General features: G+C 33.1%; 2 protein-coding genes across 2 annotated transcripts; both read left to right on the top strand.

Annotated features, from left to right (window-relative positions):
* Window positions 1-351: 351 nt before the first annotated feature.
* On the top strand, window positions 352-2,812 carry LOC115704449 (eukaryotic translation initiation factor 4B3). Its single transcript, XM_030631660.2, has 2 exons — window positions 352-1,561; window positions 2,470-2,812. The coding sequence occupies exons 1-2, from the start codon at window positions 444-446 to the stop codon at window positions 2,513-2,515; spliced, it is 1,164 nt and encodes a 387-aa protein (XP_030487520.1). The 5' UTR covers window positions 352-443; the 3' UTR covers window positions 2,516-2,812.
* Window positions 2,813-7,045: 4,233 nt separating this feature from the next.
* On the top strand, window positions 7,046-9,189 carry LOC133031742 (anther-specific proline-rich protein APG-like). Its single transcript, XM_061105359.1, has 3 exons — window positions 7,046-7,478; window positions 7,742-8,273; window positions 8,588-9,189. The coding sequence occupies exons 1-3, from the start codon at window positions 7,328-7,330 to the stop codon at window positions 8,937-8,939; spliced, it is 1,035 nt and encodes a 344-aa protein (XP_060961342.1). The 5' UTR covers window positions 7,046-7,327; the 3' UTR covers window positions 8,940-9,189.
* Window positions 9,190-10,067: the final 878 nt, after the last annotated feature.

Here is a 10,067-nt window from a genome sequence, read left to right as displayed (position 1 = left end):
CATTAATACAGCAATTTGTATGAGATAACCACCAAAATATATATTTTTTTTTGGCAGCAATAACGACCAAAATATTAGTATCTTTTTCTTTCCCAAAAACTAATCATAATCTTTTTTTATTTATTATTATTATTATTATTATTATCATTTTAAAGAAGAACTAATCCTACTCAAATATTGGTAGCCCTAAACCAACACAGAAAGGCGCCAGTCATCAAGACACGATCACATCCGTCCATTTAAATCGAATCTAAGAAAATTCCATAGAAGGAAAATCTGTAGAGTGACTCCACCGTTGGATCAAATCCAATTCCACTTGCTTGCTTGCTATATATTCCCCTAAGCTGCCAACCAACGCAACCCCTTTTGCATAGAAAGGAAGATATCTAGAGTGCTGTAGAGAACGAGACTTTAGAGAGAGAGAGAGAACAGAGCGAGAAACTATGGCGGCAACAGTCTCTCCATGGTCCAAACCTGGGGCTTGGGCCCTAGACTCGGAGGAGCAAGATGCAGAACTTCTTAAGGAGCAGGAGAAGAAGGCAGCCATGGAACCTCTTCATGATTTCCCTTCGCTTTCTGCCGCCGCCACCGCGAAGCCTAAGAAAAAGAAAGGTCAGACTCTTTCCCTAGCCGAGTTCACCACCTATGGAGGCCCCAAACCAGTTGCCCAACCCACTGCGCCTGCGGGTTTAACCCATGAAGACCGCATGGCACTCCCTAAAGGCCCTCGCGAGCGTACCGCCGAAGAGATTGAAAGGGCCCGTCATAGCGGCTTTAGGTCGTTTGATCGAGGTGATAGGAACGGTGACGACTCGTCGAATTCGAGGTGGAAGAGTTCTGATAGGAACAGCAATGGGTTTGGTAAGGATGCGCCTAGGGATTCGGGGCCTTCTCGGGCTGACGAGGCCGACAATTGGGCATCGACGAAGAAATCGTTTGGGGGTGGTAATGATTTCGATAGAGGCGAGAGAAGAGAAAGAAGAGGGTTCTTTCCCGATTCTCAATCGAAAGCCGATGATTCAGATAGCTGGGTCACAAATAAGAGCTTTGTGCCGTCCGAGGGACGAAGATTTGGGTCGAGCGGTGGTGGGTTTGAGAGAGAGAGAAAAGTTGGATTCACCTCCAATGGTGGTGGTGCAGATGGGGACTTCTGGGGTAAGAGAAGGGAGGAGAGTACTGGTGTAACTGGGAATGAAGGTGGGATTGTGGGTGGAGGGAGGCCAAGGTTGAATTTGCAGCCGCGAACGCTGCCCGTGGTTAGTGATGGAGGCTCGCCTGGTTCTGTGACGGGAACTGTGGCGGCTATTGTGACGAAGCCAAAGGGCTCAAACCCTTTTGGAGAGGCCAGGCCGAGAGAGGAGGTTTTGGCTGAAAAAGGGCAGGACTGGAAAAAGATCGATGAGCAGCTTGAATCGTTGAAGATTAAGGAGGTGAATGAGAAGCCAGAGGGTGGATCTTCATTTGGGAAAAGGAGTTTTGGAATCGGGAATGGGCGATCTGATGACCGCATTGAGAAGAGTTGGAGGAAGCCTGACACGGAGGAGGATACTGGTTCCCAAAGGTTTGTATTGTCAGCTATGTGAAAATATGCTCTAGTTTTTACTTTTTACTTTGTGAAATTCAGCAAGGTTGATACTTTGATCGTTTCCTTGCATGATGAATGATGATATGAAAAGTTAAATAGATTGTTTGCTGATAAAATTCACTGTTGCTAGATTATGTTTTAGTTCTTAATATGAATATTGATTGTTGATGACGTAAATCAGATTCATTATCATGATTCGCATAGGCAAATGCTTTACTTTTTATTGGCTTAACAGAGGTTTTGGACTTTCTGATTTTGGTACTCCTTCGGCTCTAGTTTTTTCGTCTCCCATACCTTTTTATTCATGTTAGAAAATTTTCTTTTGGGAAAGTTTGTTCATTGTTGAGTTTCTCCTCTATCACCTTCTTTGAAGACTTGGCAGGCATTAATACTTGTTATGTTTATGAACTGTTGCAATTTAAATTATAACTTAAGCAAAGAATCTTGCAAAGTAATTATTACACTTTTCTATGTGTTAGTTTGTGGTACTTTCTGAGCTTTCTTGGCCTCTTCCAAGGAAAGAAATGTGGTTGCTTGTTGTTATGAATCTAACCCGACAGGACCCCTCTACCCCCTCTCTTGCCTTCAAGAGAATATACATAAAACTTTTCATGTCTTATGTCTGTAAGTAGATACATTATTCTGTTTGTGGATTAAAAGGTACAATCAAAGTACTATAACTTTGTGTCACTGAAAGCTTGCGATTTGCAATGAAATTCAGGGGATTCATTTGGAAGATATACTGTAGAATTTTATTTGAGATGAGCCCATAAAATTGTTGGTTCTATTGTTTTGGTTTAGAATTGTGTGAATCATTTAAAGAAACTAATTGTTTGTCTTATGATTTATACACGATAAACTAACTTTAGTTCTCTGGGGTGCAGTGCTGAGAAGAGCGAGGAGGATGGCCCATCAGCTGAAGATAATTGAGGGCATTCGCCAATTGCCAGAAAAAAAAAAGGAAAAAAATTGAAGTTGTTAGATCTGTGGATTCCCTGAGACTGCTGTTTATTTGTTTGTTCTCTATATATTTGGCTGTCACATATAACATTGAACTGGTATTTGACAATTTTGGTAGGCTGCTTAATTAGTTATAGGAGTTTTGTCTCGAGGGCTTGCTTTGTACTTTGTGTTGGAGCTGATAAAATTGTGGAATTGAGAAATACTTGTCACCTTAATAATTTATATTGGTGTCTTCAAATTATATGATTTTTTGTTAAGAGTGCATATTAGTGTGTTTTTTGTATACTTGAATGACATATTTGGAGGTTTGATTCACCTTTTCCATTGTTGGACAAACCCATGAGTTTATATGATTTTGATTGATGAAATGATTGAGGTTTGCTTTTTTGATTTAGAGCTGTCTTGGTCGACATTCTTATTGTGTTTTGTTAGTGAGATTATCTTTTGAAGTAACTGAGTCTTTTTTTCCTTTTTCTAAGATTAAGTAATTTATCTTTTGATTTTCTCCTGTAAACATTGTTTTTTTTTGATGTGGCGGGCGCTAAACAATTAGAGAGCTTAACATTTTCTCAATCCAGGTGACATATGGTGCATAACTGCATATTAACTAGTTTCTCAACTTTAGTTGGGAAACTTTCAGGAAAAAAAGAAAAACTCTGGATGCTCTATTTGTATAAATTTAATTAATAAACATTTTATTTAAAGAATGATAATTCAAATTAAAACCGACGAATTAAATAATTTATATACTTGGGGACTAAATCCAGCTCAATCGATAATACTACTGTGGTCCTGATTATAATGAATATGAATAAATTGAGAAAATTATTGTATACTCATTTTATAATGGATACAAAAAAGATTTGATCCACTTCAAATTTTCTCGGCGGTTTCGCTTAATTTCTATAAGTTATTTTTTAGCTTTTTGAATTAAAAAGAGAAATTTATAAAAAATATTATAATTTGGGTTAAATTTTATGAAAATATTGCTATACAGTTTTTTTTTTAATATACTATCTTTTTTATAAAACAATAGTGGAATACAAAATATAAACAATTAAATCAGGAACAACAAAAGAAATTTAATACAATACACATTTTAAAAAAATTCCACCCTATAATAATAAAAAAAAAAGTAAAAAAATTTATGTGATATGGAAAATCTAATTAAAAAAGTTTTTTGTGTTTGGATAAAAAATATTCTTTCAAAATAATTTTTGAGAAACTATTTTTAAAATTAAAATAATTTACATAATTTCTAATTTACTGACAAAAAATCATTTTTTATAGTATTAAAACATTTTTTTTTCGTAGCAAGTATTTAAACACTTTAAAAATTGCTTTTCATTAATTTTTTTTTATATAATAGTTATTCAAATAAGATAAAATTTATACTAATATTATATTTTTAGTTATATTTTTTTTGAAAAATATGTTTATAAATAAAACTGAAATTAGATCTTATGATCATTACAAAAGATATTAAGGGTATAGTATATTTTTAGTTATAAGTAAAATTAAAATCTAAACGAGGTCTAATTTGTTGTAGTTATGACTCCAAAATGTATTGAGACATCTGTTGCCCTTTAAACTAATTATGATAATAAACAAATTATTCCCTCAAAAGATTTAAGTCATTCATTAAGAGCTTTTTTTTTTCATTACCCAAAAAAGAGAAGATGTCATTGGGTTTGAAAGTTGGGCATATTATTATTTGTTTTACAAACTTTCACATAAAAATGTGAAACTTTTTGTCTAGTGTGGGCACGAGAAAACTCCAGGCATGAGCTGTGTAGTTTAGTTGAAAAGGAAATTGAATAAATTATTATCTGTATTCAAGTTAGTGTTTGGTTCACATAAATAGGAGTAGGGAAGAAATTACTATTCCAAAAGGAGTATTTACTTTTCTTTATTATGATTGGAAAATCCATTCCAATAAAAATTATAATTCATATAAATTAAGAAATTAATTTTCCTAAATAAAATTAGTTGAAAACTCATTCCATATACCAAATAAAAAATTGTGTGCCTTATTTGCTATTTTTTTTTTCCCACATATATATATTTATATATTGATTTTTTCATGGAAATATATATTTATATATTAAAGTTATAATAATGTGTAACTTTTTTTTTATTTTATTTTTTATTTTGAAGCATATATACATTTAATATTACAATTAAATTATATGAATAATATTTATAGTATACTTAAATATTTAATATAAAATAGATAATAAGCTATTTATGTTTAATTTTATGCTTTAATAATTTGATCAAATAAAATACAATTTTATTATTTATTTGTTTAATTAGTACAATAATGGTATTTGATAAAAACAAAAACCATTTTTAAAAGAGTTGAGGGCAATTTGAACAACATAATAAAAACTATTTTATTTTATATTAGAAAAATTTTATTTACATCCCAATTTTTTTTTTTTTGAATGAGATCCCAAAAACTTTTAAAGACAACCTATTTTAATAATTTTTATTTTATATAAAATTTATATCTTTAATTATACTAAGTTTTTTTTTTAACTTTTTTCTTTCAATTCATATTCTTAAAGAATATATCTATCTAACTAAAATAAATTAAATTTTAAATATTATAACAAAAAAATTAAAATAAAAAATTATATGACATTTTCTTAATTTTTTTTTAAAAATAATATATACATGGTTTTGAAAAAAAATATCAAAATAAAATTAAAATAAGTATTGAAATTAATATAAAATAATGTGAGATATTTTTTTTAAAAAAAAATTATGAGTAATTTTTAAAAATTATTTAAGTGTATTTTTTTTTTTATAATAATAAGGCGTTTTTTTTTTTTTTTTTTGAGGAGAAATACTATTTTATCATAAAACAAAAGGTAGTTCGTTTACAATAACATCGTAAATCGGTGGAGAGATATTACTCAACCAAAAACAAGCTTCATCCAACCCTAAAACATATCTAGCTAACCCATGGACAACCATGTTAGCATTATGTTTAACATGGCAAATAGATACATTAGGGAGAGAAGATAAAAGACAATATATGTCTACAATTAAGTCTTTGGAAGAAAAAATCGTAGGACAAGAAATAGTCAAAGCATTAGAAACTATGAGTGCATCTGTTTCGATATGAGTAATTGTCACTTCCAATTGTAGGATCCAGTTGATGTTGTGGAAGAGAGCTTTGGCTTCTATTTTATTATTATTGGGGACTAAATAAACTTCTTATTCTTACTACATAAGACATAATAATTTTTATTCAGTTATTAATTCTGTAATCTTTATAAACAAAACAATAAAAATTTCATGCCTACTCCTATTACTATTTCCATTCTATTTTATTTTGTAACCAAACTTTAGTGGCTAAATATAAGAAAAAATTTGAAACTCACCTTTCCTTCACTGCTAATTAATGCACACTGGGGTAGATAATATATATAACATATGTGTGTGTATATATAGACACACACATCTACCTTTTTTTTTTTTTTTTTTTTTTTTTTTTGAGTACACACATCTACTTCGACGGCCAACTAATACCCGCTACCAGCAAAAGCATATACCAATAATGATATTATGTTATAAGTGATCACCATGTCAATGTTTCTGACATTTGGAAAAGAATTGACTTGAAAAATTGGTTGAGACTTTGAGATACTTATTACTATACATGTCTGTGAACAATGCATAATAAGGGACAAACAGTTGGAATTAACGTAACACGTTAATAAAGATTTTGCATTTAATTCCAAGTACAATCAATATTAGGTCTAACTTAGCTGTTTATACTAATAAATTCTGTATAGAAATGGTGGTCGGCCGCATAGTCTTTTTTAAGTCATTGTAGAAAGGTTTTGGGGTCTTGATTGTTGATTAAGACCCTTTAAATACTTTTGATATTCATGTATAAATGCCAATTCGACTTATATTTAGCTTATCGTGTCACTGATAGTGTAATTAAGCAATGGTGTCACTTGAAAATTCTACCAAATGTGAGTGACATAAATTAAAGAAAGATTCTTTTGATGTTTGTATTGATATGCATAATGATTATTATAACTCTGATAATTTATGGTCTTTCCCTAGTGATATATGAATATGAGATTTTAATTTACTATTTTTTATAATTTAATTGTGCTACAAAGCATTTGTTTGGATTTACGTATTCGACAGTGGGAAAGAAAATTCATAACCAATGTTGAGTTGAACTACCATGAGATGTCCACTTTGGCCATGTAAGAATCGATTCTTACTAACCCTTGTGATTGAAACATTATCATTTTAAGTGTCTTTTAACAGAGTTTTAATGTTAGTGAGTAGTGGTCTCATTGAATAACCATATTTATTTCCATCTCACCTGTTTTTGGAAAAGATAATATAAAGCTAGCAAAATCTTAAAGAACATTTTCAACAAAATTGTTTACTATTTTCTTTTTTTTTTTTTTTTAATTTTAAAAAAAAAACTATGTATCTCTCTCACGTGTGAAAGGGGTTATAGATTTAGAAGAAAGTTAAGATCATCTTTCTAGACCACTCAACCTTACTGGTTACCACTTACCAGTCTTAAATGCAACTCCGTACTGATTCAGCGCTTTAGTTTGAATGTATACATTTTTTATTTTCTATTTCCAACTCATAAATGGAGGCAGTTGAGCGTTAAATATAAGTAACTATAACTCACTGCTATCTTTTTATTTACATCTCATTGGTTTTTGCTGGCTCTGATCACTTCACACCAATCTTTCTCTTATTCTTTTACTCTCTTCCTTTATTGGCCGTATGGGTTTGCCGCAACAACTCTTCTTTGTATCTTTTCTTATTTTTGCTGCAGCCATTGATGGAATTCAGGGAGATGCCATGGTTACTGGCACAGTCTTCTGTGATCAATGCAAAGATGGTCAAAGATCCTGGTTTGATTATCCCATTTCTGGTTAGAGTTTAACTATGTTATTTATCCATTAAATGTGCAATTTTTGCTTTGTGCTGTACAACTTGTATCATGTACCATTTGAGCTTTGAGTTTCTTAGTTAGCAATGAAGAGTTTATTTTGACCATTTATATAAATAACCAACGCAACCAAGATGTTCATTCATTGTCCTAATACTATGTCTTTTGATCTTATAGCTAATTTGAATGAGATTGGAGTGGACTAAATTAATCTACAAAAGTACATAACTTACTTCTAATTGCAGGAGTTAAAGTCAAAGTAACCTGTACAGACAGCAATGGCCAAATCACAATGTCAAGGGAAGAGACTACAAATTGGTTTGGGAACTATGCGGTGAAATTTGATGGTGCGCCAGATCTCAGTGGCTGTTTTTCACAGGTGTCCGACAGTGGACAAGGCTCTGAATCAGGCTGCTCGGCTCCTGCTGGACCAGCCCAGAAACTCAGGCTAATGTTTAGGTTCTTCGACATGGAGATGTATGCAACCGATTCATTGCTCTCACAGCCTGCCCAGCCAATGCCAAACTGCCCAAAGTCCACTAATCCTGTTCCCGCACCAGTAACACCAGCACAGCCACCTCCTGTGGCAGTACCAGTGCCACCAGCGCAGCCACCGCCTGTGGCCACACCAGCTCCACCTGCTCAGCCACAACCTGTGGTATCGCCTGTTACACCAGCAATTCCTCCTCCATCACCAGCTTTTAGGCTTCCGCCAATGCCTCCTCTGCCTCCATTGCCACCAGCTCCCTTTTTGGAAGCCTCAGCATGCCCATCTAAGTAAGCTACTTATTACTCACACAATTCTATTGTACATCAATACACTATCACCTAACTAACTATAAGGTCCCAACTGGAATAGAGGTACAACATTCACATGGTATGAGAATCCAATAACTCAAATAAGCATACAAACAATAGTAAGCATAAAAATAAAAAAGTTAAAACCCACTAGAGATTCGGTGATTTGGGGCTCAAAAAGAGGTAGCACTACCATTTTAAGAGAGCATATGTCACTTTTGAGTTGAAACTTGATGGATCATAACAAAAACTGCTGGAAACTCATGATTTTGTCTTAAATTATAAATTGGCAGGAGTTGGACAATGCCTGAATACAGGTGCTACTGGAGGATGGTGAATCCTGAGACTAAGGTGGCTGTTGTGTTTGGATCACTTGCAGCTAGTCGGTATGGTACAGATTTGACAATGATGCAAGCCTTACAAGGGAGAGGAGACCCTTACAGAACTCTTCTAAGAGAAGGGGTTACCTCATTTCTCAACTCCTACAACACTCTTCGATTTCCTTACAACACAATTGGTGTTGTTCAACATTTGGATTGGGCATTAATGGGATCTACACGCAGTGTACTTCTTACAGGCTTGCGGTTTATGAGGGCCAACTCGGGTTATGGCACTGTCAACTGCAGTTTCACACCATGCAAGTGATTATTTTGCCTAATCTGAGCCCACATCATCCGATATATATGTACCAATCTTTATATAGTTGATAATTGTTGTCCCAACAGTGATTATAATGTACTAGTTTATCTTCTTGAATAAGAGTTCTAGAGGGAGGTTAAAATTTTGGTATCGATTGATGAAATTTAATCCTCATCTGTGTTGATACAACCAAATAGATACATATTTTAATCTGTACAAGTATTCTATTTTAATTCTATAATATTTATTATTTATTTATCTCTGTAAACTCCATCATTAGCAGCCTTCTTAAACAGGTAATAATTTTAACTATCTATGAGAAAAAGTGAAGATCTAAAAGAAATATAAAACCTACTTTACTTGTGGACACACAATACACATACATATTTCTTTCTTACCACCTTTTGTAGCTTTTGATTCAATTCAAGGAAACAAAATCTGAGTAATTAACAGTGGCAGCACCTACTATATTTATATGGACTTCAAATTGTCATACAAAAGAGTGAAAACAAATACCTCTATTTTTTTGGTGAGCTCATACTTGCAGGATTATTGTACTGCTCAAAACAGATCCATCTTTGGATGGAATGGCAATCAGATGACTGCTGCAAGCTCTTCTTCTAATCATCCAATGCCTGCAACTATTCAAGACACTCTATTGCCTTCACCTGGGAGATTCAAGCTAAGTGTGGATGCTTCAGTTAGGGAACAAAGCTCAAGAATTGGTTTTGGAGCAGTGGTTCAGAACTGTCGCGAGGAAGTTGTAGCAGGATGCTATTCTTCAATCCCTAGTGGTCTTCCTCTGATTTCGCTGAAGCAGAAGCTCTTTTCAGGGCAATTACTTGGTGTTCTGTTCTATTCTGCATTTCCCTATTGATTGTATTGTTTCTGATTGCCAAGTTGTAATTAATAGAGTTAAACATAAATGGCGGGACAGATCTCCCCTTTTTAATTTAAAAGATTTGTCTCCTCTTTGTCTTATTTTCCTATTATTTCCCTTCATCATGTCTCTAGCAAACTATAAGACCATCTCTTATGGGAGATTAAAAATATAGCTATATTTGACACAAAAAGTATTTTTGTGATATTTTTACATTAACTTTTACTATTGTGCTCAAATGCATAATTGTAATT

This window comes from Cannabis sativa, chromosome X (genome assembly GCF_029168945.1).
Source record: "Cannabis sativa cultivar Pink pepper isolate KNU-18-1 chromosome X, ASM2916894v1, whole genome shotgun sequence".
NCBI lineage: Eukaryota > Viridiplantae > Streptophyta > Magnoliopsida > Rosales > Cannabaceae > Cannabis > Cannabis sativa.
The sequence above is the reverse complement of the archived record's forward strand: the minus strand, read 5'-3'. Positions and strand labels throughout refer to the sequence as shown.